The sequence below is a fragment of the Archocentrus centrarchus genome, chromosome 20 (genome assembly GCF_007364275.1).
Source record: "Archocentrus centrarchus isolate MPI-CPG fArcCen1 chromosome 20, fArcCen1, whole genome shotgun sequence".
In the NCBI taxonomy this organism is placed as follows: Eukaryota; Metazoa; Chordata; class Actinopteri; order Cichliformes; family Cichlidae; genus Archocentrus; species Archocentrus centrarchus.
Window position 1 is genome coordinate 23,877,495 of NC_044365.1, and position 21,450 is coordinate 23,898,944.

At 40.6% G+C, this 21,450-nt stretch overlaps 1 protein-coding gene across 1 annotated transcript; it reads right to left on the reverse strand.

Moving 5' to 3' along the window:
* Window positions 1–220: 220 nt before the first annotated feature.
* rnf32 (ring finger protein 32) lies at window positions 221–7,516 on the reverse strand. The gene is made up of 7 exons (XM_030757103.1): window positions 7,417–7,516; window positions 6,668–6,902; window positions 6,443–6,585; window positions 4,944–5,101; window positions 4,593–4,701; window positions 1,383–1,550; window positions 221–524 (listed from the first exon to the last, which is right to left on the reverse strand). Exons 1-7 carry the CDS (start codon window positions 7,429–7,431, stop codon window positions 294–296), a joined length of 1,059 nt encoding a protein of 352 aa, XP_030612963.1. The 5' UTR covers window positions 7,432–7,516; the 3' UTR covers window positions 221–293.
* Window positions 7,517–21,450: the final 13,934 nt, after the last annotated feature.

A 21,450-nucleotide genomic window follows, 5' to 3' on the forward strand; every position in this document is an offset into this window, starting at 1 on the left:
GATTTAGTTGCAGTTTCTAACAGAAAGTGTTTTTCACTGGACTGTACTTAAGTTATGAGGCATGAAAAGTACTTAAAAAAAAAAAAGTCGACTTTAAGTGTCAAATTTTAATCCACCTCTTTGTACTTTTAGGGTTGTAACATGAAGAATATCTATTGTATGAAGGCACAACTCTGCATGGCTTCAGTAAAAATGTAAATTTTATTGTACAACACCTCCTTCCCCCCAAACAGCTGATTCTGACTTTATCGAATGACCCACATGGATTCATCTAAAATGCTATCTCCACCTTGTTAGATGAGTTTTTTGTGGTACACAGATCTGCACAGTGGACACACAGGTCTGCTATCTGCACAGAAGGCCTCAAAGGCCTCCAGACAAATCTGGTGGAAAAGGTGGGAACAGGACAGGAGCACGGCCGGTCTCCGCTGTTGATGGTCGGATCTGTCCGATTCTGTCGGGAGGCTGAGACTGCTCAGTGCAGTCAGGCAGATGGGACAGTCCCACACATCTCTCTGGATAACCTGTTAGAGTTTGAAGCAAACCACATTAGTTCTTCTAACTTGCCTTAATACCTATGTGCACAATCAGGAAATATTTTGCTAATAATGGGGTAATAATGGTGACTATAATTATAAAGAGCTGAAACAAATCTGTCAGCAGAATCTGACAGGTTTGATCAGATACGAAGCAACAACATGTTTATCAGTGATCCTTAAAAAACAAAGCATCACATGCATGTGTTCACCAATGATTAACCAAAGGCGAGCACCCTGTATTTGAGGGCCAGCATGCGCCTGCTGTTAAATGTTTCATAACGAGCTGCATTCCAGTTTATAGAGTTTGTACCCGTGATAAAGGTGCAAGGTATGTGTTGAAAGCACATTCAGCGTTTGATGCTTCATGTCAAGGCTGAGCCACTCCTGCCTTGTGCTCAACCTTTTCACACCAGATAAAGAAAAAAAACAGACATCTTCTTTGCACACACCCCACCCCCTCAATGGAAAATGGTACCGACTGCAATGAAAGCCAACAATGGGGCCTTATGGAACAGCAAATCTTAATGTCTTTTCAGGTCCTCCGCAGTAGACCAGGTGATGAAAAGCCTGCCGTGCATCATCAGACTTGCTCGTGTTTTTTTGTAAACACAGAGGATTATTAGCCTACTCACTCACATTCATTTGGTAAAATGAATGATCACCTCTGAGAGATATGTACTTTCTGTATTGCAGCTGTGATGCTGTCGTCCCCTTGCAAGCATTGACTTGTCAAGGGAAAGGCAAGTCTGGGAGAAGAATCAGACTCGGATTAGATATTTTTATGGGGCCTCGCTTCACGTTACAAGCGGCTTCTAGTTCAGCAGAGTGTATCTCGCCCCTGACCTGGCTCTTTATTCGGTCCCAGTCGTTCTCCCGAGGTTTGGAGACGCTCTTTTTCTCCAGCTGCTGGAACACTCGTCTGCTTGATGACAGCGAGCGGTCGATATCACTCAGAAAAGCCTCCGTGTCGGTGTGACAGTATCGGACAAAGCTGTCATTCAACTCCTGCAACTAATTAGAAAAACCATTTTAGTGGCACAAAGGATGCGAATGTTTCATTCAAACGCACAATAGAGTCGTGTTTTCGGTGAAGGGTAATTGTGTGTGTGTGTATTGTAATGGCTGAGGCATGCTGACAGGGTGCAGTTGTTAAACAGCCAGATCGATACAGCCACGTCTCCCACTAGCATGGAGAATTAATGGAAACCAGTAAAAAAAAGGAAGAGAGTGCTGGGAAACATGGAAGCACACATATCACTGACACTTGTTTCTGCTTCATACGCAGACGCACACGCAAACTGCTACACACTGTCTGGGCAGATACTCAGCAAAACCAATTACTGACTAATTGTTCAAGCTGAATTATTGAATTCTAACTCCTCTTTTTCAAAGCAACTTCTGATTTCTTTATATTTGTTTCCAAGCCATAATTCTGGATCTTTTTAACCAGCGTGACTTGATGTTTCTCACCTAGATAAAAGAAATTACATGTCATCTGTGGGTTTTCTGTCTATTCAGATGGAACTTCATCTTTTCTTTTGGATATATAAACAACAGACTGATTCCAGTGTTTTAGAGCTACTGGATTTAGATTTAACTACTTTAGAGCATTAGAAATTCAGTCTTTCTCCACAAGAATATTGGTGTGACGAGGGCTTTGAAACAGCATTTAAACCAAGTAAAACATAGCATACCCACATGCCCCACACATTCTTTTATTTTGCTTTTTATTTGGTGTGTGGGCAACATTTTCCAAAGAGGGATGTGGATTTTAAATACAGCATCTCCACTTGCTGAAGCATTTAGTCAACTATTCAATTGTCAAATTGACCATTTTAAAGGCTTTTTTTTTTTTTAAATGGCGTCTATGCAGAATTCATCTGTCTTCTCCCATTTACAGCAGCTGTTGCTAGGCAACAATTAAAACATAGCCAATGAAACAATGAAGAGGCTGTACATACATTTAAAGCCTTTTGGTTTGAAAATCTTAACTAGTTCAGTAACTATGTGACAGAGAGCTGTGTCTTTATGCAGGGCTGCAAGTGATCGGTTATTCTGCAGAGAATTAGTGAGTTTCCTTAAGCTCAAGGTGCCTTCTTGAAACTGTTGTATTGTTTGATCAATAGTCTTAAACCTCCAGTGATTCAGTTTCCAATCACATAAAACAGTCACACCTTCAGTCTGTGTGCCTCGGAAAAGTATGAATAATTATTAAGTGCATTAACATTAGAGGGGCTTTTGGCCCATCACCTGCCTTCAAACACGCACAGATATAAACCTTATCCCTTAGCCTGCCACAATGACATCAGAATTGCTTTACAGCTAGCCTTTTATCACTAATTAAACAACTGTTAACCATTCAGATGGAGGGTTTTATGTGCCTGGCTGACATTTTCGACAGTCAAGGCAAACAGCGCAGCCTCCGATGAACTTTGCCTCGCTCCACAGTTGATGCAGACAGGAGGCACAGAGGAGGGAAGCAGGGTGCGTTATCTCACAGCAATCCACGTAGATGTCGGAACTGTCTTGCAGCAATGTGTTGACTCAGGGTTGGACCTCCGAAAGAGGACAAAAATCGAAAGCTGGACATCTGGATAAGCTGATAAGAATCCTGAAACTGGCCTGTTGTATAGGTGTTTTTTTCCCGAGGAACACCTGTAGCTTCATGATACAAAGATGCTTTATTGCCATCTGTTATCATAAGGAAAAACTGAAAGAATAGGTTTCTCCCACTCATACAGGTCCCAGCTGAGCACTAACATGCCTGTTTGCATTACAGTCAGCTAAGCAAATAAGTCTCCCCCTTGAAAATCAAGTCAATCAGACCTGTCAGCGCTGTGGTGCACAGCTCTTGAAGATCATCCTCAGTGTGACAAAAGATATGAGACAATCTCATGACCACCCACAACCACTGAATCACACAACTTGAACGTAGAGCAGCTGGTACACCCGACTCCGTCCTGAGAATGTGCACATGGACGTGGCCCAGTGTGTTAGAACAGAGTTAATTGGCTCAGTAAATGCCGTGTCTTTGTTTATGTGACATCTGTAGGGATGCTTTATAGGCGAGAAGATGGTGATGCACAGGGGGATGGGTGGGACGCGCTGACCCTTACAACACATTGTAAGTGTGGCCCTCATGCATTTGTCACTTTTGCTTAATCAGGCTCTTGGAAGGACAGGAGCACTCTGCATGATTGCAACACTACACAGAGACACAAAAAAGCACCAGTTGTTCTCAAGACACCGGACATATGCGTGTTGGATGAATTTTCATGATTTCTTTCATTCACTCTGTAAACAGATGTTTGGTAAAGAAAAATGTTGACCAGTTTAGCCTTTGGTCATTCAAGGCCTCAGCTGGGGGAGGTTCACTAGGTGGCAATGTTCCCTTTTCCTGAGAGCCGCCATGAAAGCAACACAGCTTCAGAGTCAAACGACCCCATCCGCTGGCAGCTTATGACACCAGTGGTTGGATGTTTGTAAAAAAAATCCCTCTATCAAGTCCACCTTAGCTTTCCAAATATCACAAACTGCATCAAGTATCCAAACATGTATTCAACTTCTTCTCCTTTTCACCCTCATCCATCCTACCCAGTCACTGGACTGAATACACACACACACACACACACACACACATATAGATGGATGAAGAAAAAGGAGACCCAACCACACACGAGACATGGCGCAGTTGTGTTGACCCAGGAATGTCCAGACTGTTTGACTAAAACACAAAACTCTCTCCAGATTAGTGGACAAACAGTGTATGATTCACAAAAGATCAAAGGAGCTCAAGAGGGTGAGAGCAGGTGAAGGTGTGTGTGTGTGTGTGTGTATTCTAGCAGTGGGGTCACTGAATCCCTGAAACCCACGTCTGAACCTTCAACATGTGATAGTCGTCGCAGCCCTTATTTGGCCGACTGCAAAGTTAAAGAATGTCAGAGTTAAACAAAATTTAACGAATAAATAAAAAAATGGAGGCTTGACGCCCTGCGACGTGATCTTATGGTTGGTGTGATCCACATGATGTCATCGCTGCAGAGTTTATCTCACCCTTGCTTCGAAAAACTGCCGTCTCAGCCTTTTGTCTTTTGGGCAGATGGTTTTCTTGATAGTTCTGTACCATTTACGAGCCACGTAGCCTCGCCAGTATGCTTGAATCCTACAGACACACAACAACACACAACATAAATACTATTTTCCAGTTTTCAGTGAAGTCATTAGCTTCCTAGTAAGAAAGAGAATTTCTTTTTTTTGACCCATGTAACAACTCAACCAAACTCCAGCAAGTGTTACTCAACATATCCAACAAATATATGTTACTGCAGATGTCAGTGTCTCCTCTAAACATTTATGGAAACACTAACATATTAAAAAAATTTTTTAGTAGCCTATTGCCTGTACCTGGTGGCGCACTGATGCTTGAAAAGGCGAGCTGCATCGTGGATAACACGTGTTTCATACGGCTCCCTTCTGCACAGCGGGCAGCGCTTCCGTCCAGAAAACCTCTCAAAGGCCTGCAGACACGCTCTGTGGAAAACGTGAGAGCAGGATAGCAACACCTAAAAAGGACAGTGAGAAAAACATGCAAAAAAATCAAGACGCTTCTTCTAAAACATTCAGTTCAGAGCGTCTCTAGCCTTAAGGATGTTGAATGCGTACTGGTTTTACGAAAAGCTTACTTCCATTCTGAACACATATGGTGTGTGTTTGTGAGGTTTAAGACATGCTAAATCTATGTGTATTCAAGCACATGTGTGATTGTCTGTATCTGCCTTTAACTGTTATTTACCAAGAGGATAGAAGGAGTCAGCATGACCCCCAGTGGGCCAACTGGGACCTGGACTATAGCCTTGTTCTACCTGTAAGAGGGACTCCTTTATTGCCTGAAAGGAGAGCACTGAAGCTATGGGGCTGGGCACACAAACCAGTTTACTCATGTCTCTAGAGGGCAAGGGGGAGGCATATTGATTTCCCATTGTTTTTGGCCTGACCAACACACTCCATCACCAATGAAAGGGCCCCCTGCAGTGTACAATTTCCAGGAGCTCGACAAGCCAATAGACCAGAGAGCGAGTTCACATCTCTCTCTACGCTCTAAAGCTTCAGGCTACACTTTGCCATCAGACACATGATATAGCAATGAAATAAAGCATTTGGAAAGCAGAGGAGCTCTTGCTATTTTATTCGTGCAATGTTGCAAACAATTTGTGGTAAGTATCAAAATATTATCAGCTGCACAGAGAAGCAAATATTTCGGTTCACTTGACCGATTCACAACAGCTGCTGTCGTAAGCATTTTTAAGTGTCACATTAATGCCGGAGATAAGATTGTAGCACAGTTGCATTGTTACAATATGAAGGCTTTCGAGAAAATGCCAAATCAACAAAGATTCCCTCTTGTCACTTTCCCTTGTTAGCAGGCTCTAATTAACTTTTTTTTTTTCCTCCCCCTGAGTCAAACTAATATTTACACGTGCATCTATGGCAACTGTTCATTGTGAAGCCATCTATTCTGGTCCCGCATTCTTGAGGAGATTGGCATCTTAAAAGGGGATCGGAAAGGTGTAAAAGCCTGAATGACCCTCACAGTAACACACTGATTGCTACATCATCACGTCACAGTTGAGTTCCAAGGCAGTATGGGTAAATTTGTACAGTTGTCTACACAGATTAGAACATACAGGAACTGCAGGGGAGAAAGAGGGGGGCACGGGGGATGCTTTGTGTTTCCCTATGTTTGTGTATGTGTGTGTGTGTGTGTGTGTGTGTGTACATGTGGGTGTATATAGGGAAACACAGGCTTCCCTTTTCTTTTTTTTTACAGAATACTGTAAAAAAAAAGGGGGGGGGGGGGGGCTCTCACACAGAGAATTAGGAGTAGCTATTGTGTTGGGGAGTACCTGAGGCTGGAGGTGAAACTCCTCCCTGCATATTGCACAGGGCTGAGCTGATTCCTCCTGCTGAACAGACCTCGACTTGACCCGAGTCCATTGGTCCTCTGTCAGTATTTCGCCAGGGGAGGCCACCAAACCCAACTTCTGAGCTAAAAAAGAAAGAAAAATTACTTGTCATAATAGTTATAATTCACATCCTAGTCATCCTAAATTCCCCAGTGGTTGTTCTACCTAACGTTAAAGGCGGTAGAGCAGGGCCAAGCACATATTCTCTCTCTTCTCGCGCATCTCTCCTTTGCAGATCCCTCTCCTTCATGTCTTCTCCCGGCCGGGGATGTTTGCTTCTACTGCGTCTCCACAAAGGGTCAGAAAATGAGAAATCCGGATGCAGCAGGCTCCGCATCATGTGGTCTTGGAAAGCGGCTGAGGTGATCACCAATTTGCTGCTTGCAGTAGATTTTAAGTTCTGTAAAATATGTGCACTACTGCAGTTACATCCAATAATGCATAGCTGGGCAAAGCAGTGAATGCAGACTTATTTATCTCAGTCAGGATGAAAAAAAACGTAATAAAAAAAGTAATAAAAATGCACTGTGAGCATTGTCTACAATAACAGGAAAATACAGGAGCAAACTGCATGGCCAAGTGGAAAATTCTTTAATGGTAATTAAGTAATGCAAACAATAGTGAGTATAAAAAAAAACCCCAAAGAGCACAGTCTGTCATTTTACACATGAATGAAATCACACACATATGTATAATAGACCTGTTTGGGGCAGACAGGAAAGAGATTTTTTTTTTCTCTTTTCTTGTCAACTAATGACGCCAGTTTCAAGTTGTCAACAAATAAAGTCCGTCAAAGTCTAAGAAGCAAATCGAGCAGAAGAACAAAGCTGCATTTTCAGAGCAGCGCGCTACAATGCTTTGATTAAATAATTTATCAAAGTGCGGTGAAAAGGAGCTGAAAATATAATCCAAACCTTCCGCAATGCCATCCTATCAACGGTGTTTCGGTGGTTACCAGGTTACCAGACCCCGCCTTCCGCATCGCTAGAGCAACCCAAAGACGCAGCACTATCGCTACCTCTGATTGGCTGAGGAGACTTTCAAAACTTAAAAAACCACGAATTTAGTTGTGTGTCTATACATTAGTGTAATATTGTCAGTATCTCGAGTACCTCTAAAACTATTTGTGTTAGGACTTGTGAAATATGTAATTATTATTTTATCACAATGTTTAGTGAAATGTGAGCAGCTTACATTTACTCAAGTACTGTATTATTTGCAGTCGAGACTTTTGTGTGTGTGTGTGTGTGTGTGTGTGTGTGTGTGTGTGTGTGTGTGTGTGTGTGTGTGTGTGTGTTATTTAATTTAATTTTACTGGCCTTACAAGTTCTCTCCTGAGCCACTGAGAAAACTAATGAGCAACTTATATAACCTTCTGAAACACCAACCAAAATCAAATCCAACAATTCACCCCACCCTCTCTTTAACCTTCCTCTCTTGTTTTCTTAAAGAATAAAATTATCTACAACAGCAATAATAATAATTCTTCCCAAGAAATACCTTCAGGAGCTGAAAAATTATATCAAGAGGAAATGCCAAAAACTGCAGGTTCTTAAATGGCCACGTTAGGCTGGAACCAAAACCAAGTAAATCCCCCTAAACTCAATGCTAAGATGTCCATAAAACCCCATAAAATAAACACATTTACATCCGGGTAAAACTGCACAAAAACAACTGTAAATGGGTGAATTTTTACATTAGTGTATATTATATACTGCATATTTATAACTAGAACTAGTTACGGTTATAAGTTATTATTAGTTATTATTGACATCTCATGTGTGATTGTGGCGCTGGTGTCTTTTGAACATTTTTATTGCAGTAATCAGACAGCTAATATGGCCTGATTCAATTCAGTTCAATTTTATTTATATTGCACCATTTTACAACGATGTGCACTTCAGTGATAACAAACCACTTAGCGAGAGTGGTGAGGAGGAAGAACTCCATTTTTAAAAGGAAGAGACCTCCAGAAATTGTGGATCCTGAGCATGTAAGGCGAATGTGTTAACCACTACGCTGTGTAGTTTATTTGGCAGAATAATAGAGTAGAAAGAAAACAACATCATACATCAAACTACCTACAGTATAAAACATAATATTGCACAGTCTTGACCAAGGACAACGTGGCCACAAATGCTGATGGACCTGCAAAATAACCACATATATTTCTGGATATGTTTTTCCAAGGGGGGAAATAAGGGGATTATAAAGGAATATTTATTGAAAAGCCTTTTTAATCAAAGTAAATATTTGGATGCTTCCTCCACCGCTGCTTACAAAGTCTCCTATATCATCGTCCTTCCATCACCATGCAGAGACAAGTCTTCTCTTTGAAAACTGTGCATCTCAATCTCACTAATGATTATTTTATTGTCAGGGAGTTGTCATTAGCTGGAACCTGACCAAAGGAGGTTAGTCTAGGTGAGTGTGTCTAGGTGACTCACTGAGCTGTCGTCAGAGTAGGCACTGAACAAAGATAAGCTGCTCATACCTGTCCCGTGAGCTCAGGGATCCCTCCCAGGTCACCCTTACACTGAAAACCATACACACAAACATGCACAGTACAAACCGTCTCTCTTTTTGTGAGCCTGATGAAAAGTTTGCTCTATTTCTCACATACAAGGCGAGGGGAGGGGGACTTTTAAAATGCTTTGCAGCCTTGATTGACTTTGATGTGCTCAGTCAGAATCGTTGAAAACAGATGGCCGAGGAGAGGGCTAACGGTGAGGCCTGTCAATCCAGGGAGTCCTCTAAGAAAACAAAGTGAAGACACTGGCTCTGGGAGAGGAGGAAACCCCTGAGCTTTTCAAGAGGCTGCTGCATTCTTGAGATTAGGGCAAGAAAAACGTAGACCACTGCTGCTAATTCCCCAGACAAAGGCATGGAACAATTTATTAGTTAAGAATTCAAGCTCAGAGCTCAATCAAAGGCCTGTCGTCCACACTGCCAGACTTGGAGCTTTGGTTTGTTGTTTTAAGTAAATAATCACGCTTAAAAGATACAGCAAAGATGGGGCTCAAGTCCCCCATAAAGCCTGCATTCTTCCAACTGTCATCAGAATGGATTTTAGAGTGTGCTTTTATTCTCAACGGGACACTGTTTGTCTTTTTCTTTATGAATACCATTTTAAAGAGGTTTTTATTTAACTTTCTTCCCCCTAGACCTCTTTACCTGAGCCGTGGTATTTAAAAAAAAAAAGAAAGCTCACCTTGACGAGCAGTGAGCTGATGACTTAAGCGAGTGATGTGGAAAAAAGGCAAAACCTGTGTGAGGGACTAGTTTGTAAATTTGCACCAGTCGTTGGTTGAAAAGGATGATAAATCTGTTAGCTCTGCAGCGCTTGTGCACATATTTTGGTGCTAAGTGAGACAGCGAGACAGTCATGTGCATGATGCTAATTAATATTTTGGTAAATACGAATCCATGTATGTGAAGCAAATACACAGTTTCACAATACTAAGTCAGTTTGTGCTCATAAAACTGGTCTGCGTCCAAACATCATGCACTGTGATATACTGCTTTGTTGTCAAATGAGTAATTGCTGTGAGATATTGATGAGAGAGGGCAGCCCATAATGGTTAATTAACAATTATGTCAGCCAGTGAGATGACCAGGAGACCAATCACTTTGATAGGAGACAGTGTAGGGGGACAGAAATCAAATTACTTTATGACTTGACCCATAATGCTTCCCTTACATGACTTTAATCACTCCATGGTGCATAGGAGTCCCCCATGGCTCTTTTGGAGTGAACCAGCCAGGAGTGGAGGGCAGTGAGGCTTTACTGTTTGCTGTTATCTCCTGTGACATTGCTGAGTAAGTAAGCCATAACAGAACACAACCATCATTACGGCCGTTTGGTTGCTTTTCAGAGAGATGGAGCTCCTAATGATTAGACATGTTCTTTGTAAATGAAATACAAATCACCCCAGGCTTTGGGTTTTACTTCATTTACTAAGTGCTACATTACCTCATACTTTGGACCTAACAATGGATTTCCTATAAATCTCCCAGTAGTTGAAAAGATGAAGGGACTCACATATCATGAAATGTGCCAGTGCTTATTAGCACTTGAGAAGTTATTGATCGGAGATTTTGATTAATATCTGCTAGAGGGTATGGTGGCATTCAGAGCCCCCCCCTCCCCAGCAGGGACTTCTCTCAATTACCTCCAGTTTCTGCTGACTGCCAGCTTGAGCTCTGGCAAGATGACAGACACTGCAGCGCTCTGATGCCAGGAATAATAGGAACTCACCCGCTATTTCCCGATTCTTCTCCATTATTTAGACATAAACATATTGAAAGCAGGGGGGCAGCTGCAAAGGGTTTGCTTATTGAGTAAAGTTTGCTGTGTGGGTCAGGACCAGAGATTATGAAAAAAGCATTAGATAACTGCAATAATAATATTGGCAGAGTTATATTAAAAATATACCCTCTTAAAAACAATCAAAGACTGACAGACCAATGACAACATGTTGATAAAATTGTTGATATGTCTCTGGCAGTTTTTTCTTTAATTGTAATCCAACAAAAGGTAGTTAATTAAAGATAAGTTCATTGACCATGGAAGTATTATTGTGTTGGCTACATTTAATTACAGGTGGTCAAAAGAGCATGTCCATCCCTTTATGACCACAGTGTACCATCTTCTGATGGCTGCTTCCAGCAGGAAGATGCACCATATCACAAAGCTCAGATCATCTCAAACTGGTTTCTTGAACATGACAGTGAGTTCACTGTACTCAAACAGCTCGAACTCAAATCTGCAGGAACTGTGTGATGCTATCATGTCAACATGGACCAAAATCAAATGGGAGTCCAACCCATTACTAGCAAGGTGTACCTAACAAAGTGGCCAGTGAGTGTATATCTACAAAAATGTGGGTAAAAAAAATCCCTTAGGCCCGCATAATCAGAAATAGAAAAGAAAAAAAAAGACAATGTGCAATATTTTGTAATAGGCCAAAAGTATGGTTATTTATTAGAAGATCACAAGCAAAAAACATCAGGGAAAATGACACGAATCAGTCACAGAACAACAGATTTTAGTTTAGGTTCAAGAGATAATTTCTCTGTAATGTACTGTAGCCAGAACCAGCAATTTCTCGCATGATTGTACGGCCATCTTTCTCCATAATGGACAATAATTGAGCCTAATCTATCTCTATAGCTAGAAATAGTCCACCATAATGGCCATAAATTGTTCCCTGCAAAGGCACTTAAAAATCCCTTCACCCCTGCTGTGTGTGAGAGGCATTGCAACTTCTGTACATTCCCTTCAGTCCTTACATTTTGACTCCATGCTGATTACATACAATGAACATCCAGTGGAGTCAAATCACACCTTTTAAGCACAGAACACAATCAAATGACCTTTGTTGAGTTTTAGTGGCACAGTGTATTCCAGGATTTCTGCTAAGAAAAGGATTATTGATTGAAAGCTTGAAATATAATGGGCCTGATATAATACTTATGGCTCTGTAGTAGATACGTCAATTTTATACTAAACTATACACTGCTTGGGCTGGACTCCTTGAAGAGTGTTTTTTCATAGCTGTGGAAGTTTTGAAACATATGCATCAACCTCCTAAAAGAGGAGCTACTGTAAACCTAATTAACTTGTTTCATTTTTTTTGAAAGGGCACCTGCATTAAGCAAGCCGAGCTACTGGAGACTTTCTTCCAAACTCCACCATAAATCATCAGCAGCAATTTCATCTGATTGAGCTGCTGCAATGAGCCTGAAGTTTGCCTGTGCTGCAGGGAATGTGTTTGTGGTAAGTCTCATAAATGCCAAGTTCTTTGGGCAATAAGAATAAATATCACAACCACTCTCTAAATTTACCACATAACTGGGGACTTTCCCCGTCTGCACAAGACCCCGTTGTCTCCTCCTCCCACCTTGCATATACCACTACAAATGAACCCATATTTAGGTGATGAGGGGTAGAAACATAACAGGAATAGCCATATATAAAACCTGCCAATGCATACAATTTGAAATAATGTCAATGCCAGTCAATGCCAGTCAATGAAATAAACTATTCATTGGCATGATGAATAGTATTTTTCAGGAATCCTCTTCTTTCCTAAACTAGACTTTACACTCTAAAAAATAAAATGTTTTCACAGGAAATGGGTTCAGAACATACACTGCAGTCACAAACTGAAAGACATCAATATGCACTCAAAAAATGTGTTTTGGTGGCATGCTGGTGCAGTGGTTAGCAGTGTCACTTCACAGTAGGGTAGTCGACCCTTTTTGTGAGAGGTTTAAATGTTCTCCCTGTGCCTGCGTGGGTTTCCTTTGGGTACCATGGCTTCCTACTACAGTCCAAAGATGTGCATGGGATTCCAAATTGGCCATAAATGTGAAAAAAAGTGCTTGAAGTTTATAGAATAAAGCAGCATGTGACCTGTAGTCTGAAGAGCTTTGAGTGGTCAGTAAGTTGAGACAAGTGCTCTAGAAAAGAGTTCATTACGTTTTGTCCTTGTCTCTCTACCCAGGTTGGTGGGTCGATCCCTGGCTCCTCCAGTCCACATGTCAAAATATCCTTGGGCAAGATAGTTGCCCCTGAGGCATCACATTGGAGTGTGCGCGTGAATGAAGCTTGTGGTCGAGAGTGCTCAAACCGAGTAGAAAGGCAATAACTTCCAGTCTAATCCTTATCTTTATTATTTTTTTAAACCATTACTTTTTCCAGCTTAGAGGATTTTGATGGACATATTGGCCTAGCTATCTCTTCAAGTGAAGCCTTTAAAAAAAAGTCATATGGACGTCAACAATGTATCAGAGGTACTGGAGGAAACAGTCCCATCACAGGGATGTATCCTGACTGTTTAAGCCAAAACACAGTCATAGGTGAGAAATGTCCAAACCCCAAAAAAAGCCTGAAGGATACCAGTGCTGAAATGCATTGGTCTGGCAATAAAAATGGTCTCTATGCTAAAAATGTTGCTGGAGTTTTTAATCTGCATAAATGTTGAAAACCAAAGTCAGGAAATCACTGAAACTGCTAAATCTAAACATTAAAGAACATGTTTACCTTAGTGTTGTGTCACTGACAGAAAATTAATGGTTACAGAGGTGTCCTGATGGGTTAGAGGATTAGGCTGTTCACATGACATCACATCAAGTATGTATGCCTATCTACCTTTGTCTAACGTAATTCCCCATCTTTCTGGCCCTTCATTAAATGTTAACCCTCCACTCTCCACACACATGCACACACCCTAGCAAAGCAACCCTACAGCACGTCACATGTGGTATCACTCACCTTGCTTTCCAACCACAATGTTCAGTCATTTGCTTGAGTAAAACAACACCAAACAACTTATTGCACTTGAACACAGTTTATATACTGCTATTAATTTACATAAGCTCCTCCAGGCGGGTCTGATACTGAAATGTTTCCCTGACCCGTGCTCGTCGTGTTGAGTGCGGTGCCGGGTAGCATTTCTGCATGGATTGCATTGATTCACTCACATGCGTGGGGGACACAACGGGAGGATCCAGTGGGAAGAGTGACAAGCTATTGGCTGTTTGCCTGCTCAGTCTTCACTGCCAAAGTAAACAGTTGAGCTTCTCATCTTTTCGCACCTCTGCTTGCTCCTGACAAGGAATCACATGGAGGAGAATCAAGAAGAAGCACATCAAACAATACGGGCAATGGTTTGGCCTACTTACAAGTACTAAAGGTGTTTTCATAGACTCCACTGACTCAAGCTGGCTATTTAAAATAAGTGATTTTACATGGAATAAAAGAACAGCATTGTTAAGTTTTATTAGCTGCTAGATTTTTTTTTTTTAGACTAGAAAGGCGTAGTGCTAACTTGTTTACATTCCTGTATGATGTCCCACTCCAAGTATCTCATTTGACACCACAAATCAATTTTTAGGAGAGATGAAGTGGAGAAGGGCTCGTGAAATTCAAACATTCCTCTGATGTACATTGCAATTTGCTTAACCTTTTGATATGGTCAATAGGACTATGTCATTCACAGCTAGATGGCTTTTTGTTTATTTTTCCACCCAACATTTGTCACATACTTGTGCTGAAAAAAACAGGCCGCCACAGCTGCCCGCTGGGAACCCAAGATGTCATACAAGCACCGCAATACCTGGCCATCACAAACTGACAACCTTTGAACTGTCAGCGTTGAAATGACTGAATCCACTGAGGCTAAACAAGATGTGTCAGGCTAAACAAGCTGGCGTGTAAGCAGACAGTTCAGGTCATGCAACATGGGAACCACAGACTAAATCTTTATCAAGAACCTGTGTGACCATGCAGAGATTTACTCACCTACGTGCACACACCCTGCACTGTACACTCACATCTTATTCGTGCAGCAGTGACTTCAAAAGGAACATGGAGATAAAACAAAATGAATTGCAGACACATCAAGCCTCCCATGCCCTTTAAAGCTTAATTATACCTGTTGCGGTGATGAGAGACACATCACAGAACCTAGTGATTAATAAACAAACGCCGCATCCCATAAAGTGCCTGACAAGTCCCTGCTCATCACCCCTCGCACTCACAGTCTGGGCTCAGGTGGAGTGCGCATATCAAAGTGTATCAAATGGTTAGCCCAACCTTGGCCAAGAATGAACCCCAGTCCCCCTTGTTCTGCTGTCCCGGTCATCTTTCCCAGTCCACCTGCCTGTCTGTCTGAAGGCTGATGAGAGCATCATCCAGACACGTGCTTCACAGCAGCAATCTCAGTCCAAGCTTTCATCTTTCATTGCCAGTCCCAGATCACTCGACCGAGAGCTTTGTACCTGCCGACATTGTAAGTGTCACATTTGCTGGGGTTTTGTAAACAGACACACCTTTCGTGGAAGATGATGCGAATGAGATGAAGTTACTAACTGTTGGAACTCTGCGGCTGCTGCTGAAGGAAGGGGCTGAGGGCATATTAGATTGCACCGTCTTGAAAGGAAAGGGATACCCATCCACTGAGATTCAGAGTTGCAGCGAGTGCAGCGAGTACACGGCCAAAAATCGGAAAACGCTGGCAGAAAGGCAAAAACAAGGGTGCAAAATATTTATCCAACTCATTTGAGAAAACAGCATACATTCTCTTGAGTTATCTGCTTCTGGGTTATCATCTGGGAACCCAGCTTCTTTTCAGTTCAGAAGACCATACCTCATAGTTTTGATATTTCTGAGATCTTCTCTGATGTACAGGTGGGATCTAGAAACAACAAGTACGGATTACAATAACAGTGGCAACAATGACAGTACGTGATGGTTTCTGTTGAACTTTTTAATGTAAACTTCAGATTGATATGAATGAACAGTAACCATAAACACAGACAGAATGAGGACATTGGACCCAACTGTTTGTTATGTTGTCAGACTTCTGGTATTTCTAAAGCCCCTCTGCAGTCACTGTGTTATTACACTCTTGGCGATGCATGCGTCTTTTAAGCTGCTTTAGCCAAACAAATGTGATTTAGCCTGATCATTTCACTCAGACAAGTTGGGATTGTTTGGTGGGTTTTTCCAATGGCCATTTTGTTTAATCTGCCTCAAAGACTGTTGATATTCACCTTCTTAAGGCCGACTTGTTCTTAAGTTTCGGGTTTAAAGCAAAAAAAAAAAAAAAAAAAAAAAAAAAAAAAAACGGCACCCATGAAGAGTCTTACAATGTCCTGAATACTTAAAAGCAACATTTTAAAGCTGCATTGACTATTTTTAAAATATAAACAATAGATGAAATGACTTGAAGAGAGAGGTTTGAGAAGTATTACAAGACTCTGCAGGTCTCTGTAACACTGCAAAGTTAAAATCATCTTTTAGCTCATTGCTTTGATTTTATAGTGGGCATAATTACCGTTTTGGATTAGCATCAAAGCTTTTAATGACCCAATTTATATTTATTTATTTATTTTTAAAGAACCTGCCCATCACTGGTTTCAAAACATGCGTCAATCAAATAACAATGAAACATGAAATCCTGCAAATTTGAACCACACCCTGACCTCACCAATTCATTCACCCAAGATGTACCAAGATGCCAACTATATTTGCAGATTATGGAAACTATTATACTGCTTATGTCTTTGTGTTGCAGAATAATTGCAAAACTACATTTTTAACACTAGTCAGCCAGAACACAATTGAATAATGTTTCATGAAATCTGAAAAAAAAAAAAAAGCAGTGCACGTGTAAATGGATCAGCTGTTCTGCAAAAATTGCTCTTTGCTAAATGAATTCAGTTACTACAGTTGTTGGCTTTTGGTTTGGATAATGTCGGCTTCCGCTGCGGTTAAAAAAAAATTAATGAAACAAATGAAATATTCTTTATAAACATAAGAATAAGCCACAAAATCCAATTTAGTTGTCTAAAGTAAACTATTACTGTTTAAAAATGACACTGTGTAAGCCCTTTACAAGCTTAGTTTAAACCTTTCAGAGATATAAAGTGCATATCAAATGATATTTGGTGTCACTTGACAGGTACTGTCATAACTGCTGTCTATTAGGAGAGCCTGTGTGTTGTATTGCTGTGGACTGGTGACAGACTTGGACCAAATGAAAGGGCTGACAGAGACGCTATAAAGTGCGGTATAGTATAAATGGTGATGTCTTACCATTGATTTAACTAATGATGAGTGCTCCGAGTGCAACAATAGTAATTTTGTCATAAAGCTGTCAGCAGTTAATCAATCTGTTAAGGGTTTTCCTCCTGCAATGTAAGATTTATTAAATGTTCATGCAGGCGTGTTCGGGCATGCTCACAGTCTGGCTACACAAAGCAAGTCTAAATGTTTCACAAGTACTTTGATGTTCCTATTTGTCCCAATCTCCATTATTATTTCATACAGGCTCCTTATTGAATGGCTTAAAATTAAGGGGACATAATTGGGCTTTTTTCACATTTGGCCCTAATGACATAATTTGTTCTTCTTCTCACCTGTGTGAGGTTTTTTCTTTTTCTTCTTCTTCTTTTTTTTTTTTTTTTTTTTTTTTTTTGCAACTGGGGTTTGAATATTTTGTCTGAGCTCCTCAGGCTGTTACTCATAAAGCCAAGACTTGCACTGTAGCTGCCTTTAGGACTTTCAAGGCCTGTTGGTACATCTGCCAACAATAGGGATTTCCCCAGTTTACACAACTCTAACTCAGGGTGAAGTTATCTCTGAAGATTTAGCCTCATTGTTTCCTTTTTTGAGGGTTTCTGCCAGTAAAGCGTTTGAGTGATGTTACCTCAGAATCTTTTAACTGAGCCAACTTAATCTTAATGCAATTATTGTAATGAACATTGCTCACAGGGTTGTTTTCTGATTACATCCTCTTTCCAGTTAAAATGTGATATTGCATCCTTGTGCTATGGCTCATATAAGCCTTTGAAAATACTGGACTTTGTGAACATTGTAGTCTTCCTGGGCAAAATCACCTCCTGCAGTCCAGTTATCACAAACAAGTTGAGGCATTTTTATTTGTAAAACATGTTTCACACACAGAGGTAGATTCAAGATGCAGAACAGTTAATAAAGATAAAGCTATATAAAATTGCAAACAAAGACCATCAGGCCCCAGAATTGTGCTTTCTGCATCACACAAAAAAGTTTAGAAATATAAAATTTATAACTCATAATATGACATTCAAATAAATTGCAGTTGCAGTTCTTTGGAGACAGTCAGCAAAATAAGACAGGAGTTTTGCTGTATGGAGAAAATACAGCTCATTTTGTGGCACCCAGCATTAGTGTAGCTTAGCTTAGCATTAGGATGAGAAATGTGTGGCTTTGCCCAGATATAACCAAATGTTGCCTACTAAGGCCTAGATTATACTTTCCATGTTTGAATCTGTTAGGGTCTGCTTGGGTCCAAGTGATGCAAATGTCTTCATCAGACAGTGAGCCCAAGCATGCATGCAGACCGCAGACAATATATAACACTGGATGTAGCTTCCCGGTTGGAAAAACAAAGCCAATGCAGAAGTGCCTTAAACATGCACTCTATCTGAAGGCCACCAGATGGCGATAGCTGTGGTTGCAAAAAGACTTCTAATCCTATAGAAGTCTATGGGAAAACAGCCTTCTGACTTGACCTCTGTAAATACTTTAATGCTGAGTTTATGAGCTCAGTCACTTGCTTTGGATCAAATTGAAATCTCGGTCATACTATGTTTCAGAAAGGAGGATTATCCAGAGTATCCTCATTGGCTAAGGACTTGTGATTGGTATGTCCTTAGCCAATGAGTGTGCAGTTTCATAGTCAGACCCACCCTTCCTGTTTTTTGAAATCAAGATGGCAGCAGTGGAAACACTCATCTCGAGGCTTCAAAACAGGACTTCAGAAACCAGTGAATGACATCAGTGTAGCTTTGTCCACGTTTTATACTGTCCGAATATTTTTTGTGATCACATAGACTTGTGGAAGTGCACCACAGGTGGTGGACATTTACTTTAGAAGAAATGTAACGGGAATGGCTGTTTGGCCATGGTGTCTTCAGCTTTCCGTACAATCAAGGCTTAACACTCCCTTCTCTTTAATTAACATGACATATTTTGTTTCTTTCAACCATGTTCATTAAAAAAAAAAAGTGTGAAAACAAAGATCTGCAGTTAGTATAGTTTGTATAGTTTTTTTTTCTTTCAGGAAGCTTCTACAGCCTCAGTTGAACACCCTTAATAAACAGCTAAACAAACATGTTACATTTTAACTAAGGAGCTCTGACTGTGCTCTTTAGTTAAAATGGGGAGAGGATGTTTTTCTTTCCTGTTTACTGCCTTTCTGCTGAGCTAAGTTAACAAGAAGGCTTCCCGCGTTTGCTTTCTTTTGCATTTCATCTTTTTTTTTCTACTATTTTTCTCAAGAATGTGAAACTCGCCTGATTCATTCACCAACCAACAGTCTTATTAGATGAGGTAAATATGAAAAAAGAAAATCCAGCTAAAAGCAGACTTGAATTTTAACTAATATTTATAATGATGTGTGAAATGATTGTTTTTGTTGTCAGTGCTTGCTCCTGGTGCTCTTACTTTGCCACTTTGAAGTCAGATATTAAAGTGCTTTTTAATGTGGTCATGGGCTTCATATTTTGCCTTCCGACTGTAGTCAGCTCCTCTTAAATACATAGCCAGGGCTGTAATTTTTTACAAGTTAAGGCAAAATGCACTCTAAATACAGTATCATAGTTTCAAATGGTTGGGATAACCATCTCATTTTGTATACATCACCATTTGATATGCAGGCAGCCATGCTTTCTCTCATCGAGCGGCATGGTGTTATTAAAATGTATAATCATAGATTTTGTGAATGAAACGGTTCAAAATGGCAGGTATGAAACGTTTACTTAGAGTTTTTTTTAACACTTGGCAAGCCTCCAGATGGAAGTGTGTCATTTTAGAAGGAAGGTTGAACACGAACACAGATTTACTTTGATTGGAGTCAAAGGAAAACAGAAACACACTGATAAACAAGCTGATGAGAAGCTAATGAAAACCCTGATCTGTATTTGGGCCAGACACATTTTATTTTGCAGCGTCAATGCGGTTTTGATGATGTTATTGTAGTTACACCATTGAAAAGGGCAAAAAACAAATTAAAAAACAAAACAAAAACCCACCAACCAAATAAAAAACAAAACAAAAAAAATGCAGACAGCACACCCAGCGTCTTGGAATTTATGCTAAACACTTATTGTCAGTTGTTTTATCATTATTTTTATATCTGTTGTATGTTTCCATGGACAACTAGCCCAGTGTGTTCCTTAAAGTCTATAAATGTGTGTTTTGACAGGAAATTTCTCAAAATAACCTTTTAGAAAGAGAAGCTTTCATGCTTTCATGTATTTCAAACCTTCATCTGCTAAAAAAAAAAAAGGAAAAAAAAGTCTGCAGCTTCAAAGCCGAAGCAGAAGGCCCTCTTGAGTCAAACCCTTTTCTATTGCTTATTACGTTTTGTCTGCAGGTCTCATCGGACGAGCAGATGATGAATAGGAGGGGGGAACATTGGTCATTGGGCGCAGACCACCACGAGCTCCCCTCTGAATCTCCTCCACCAATATGAAGCGCTGAGATGTTATGAGAACAGGATAGCTCTTGAGACGCTTGCCTTTCACTCCTGAGATGGTGCGTAAACAGAGAAGGGGCCAACAGATGGGCCTCAGCAAACTGGTCCCGTTGACCCTTTAACCCCACTGTCCAGCACTCCCCTCATCTCTACAAGAAAATGCAGTGGAATTCCAAGGAGATTATCATCCTTTATGTCCCTGGGTTTTCTGCCGATTGCGGGTGGTGCATATACAGAATACACAAGGAAAGTGCATTCCCCAGATCCTGGAGTAGCCATAACGCTGTGTTTTGCTGAAGTACGTGAGAGTTACAAATATAAAGAGGAAATAATGTTGTCTAATGTATTCTTATGAGCCACAAGTATGACTCTAGTGTGTCTTCGCATGCGTTTCTTATATGGTAAACCTTAGTTTGGGTGCAAATTCAGCTTAGTCCTGTAGAGCAACTGTTTACCTGTTCACATCATATCTATAGAGAAAGATAATGAGAGAGTCGTCTGTCTGAGTGAAGGATTTGAACTTGCATGGTGAGACACAAGAAAGAGGAGACTAGCAATTTGGAAAATTATCACTTCAGATTGCCTGAAGCTATACTTTTGTATATTCTTGTTCTTATTTTCAACCTATTTCCTGGTATAAGCAGAGCCTGCCCAAGGTTTGAAGCAGTTAGTAGCTGCTGCAGGATGTAAAGAGGCAGGTTCATTCATAATTTCCTCTGTATAGTATTATTTGGGCTTTATTGTAAAGTGGCACCCTGTACACACACGTACACACACGTACACACACACGCACACCATATTTTGCAGTTACAGGTAACTTTGAAATCCATCCAACAAAACATACTCCAGTTTCTTTGTGTTTGTGTTAACAGGTGATGTTGCTCTTGCAGATCTGCTGTTTGCACAGTTGTGCTC

Coding starts and splice junctions, on each gene's coding strand:
- rnf32 (XM_030757103.1), bottom strand. Junction 6,586..6,667: donor TCTACCGCCTTTAACGTTAG/GTAGAACAACCA, acceptor TTTCTTTTTTAG/CTCAGAAGTTGGGTTTGGTG. Junction 1,551..4,592: donor GGCAGTTTTTCGAAGCAAGG/GTGAGATAAACT, acceptor TTTTCTAATTAG/TTGCAGGAGTTGAATGACAG.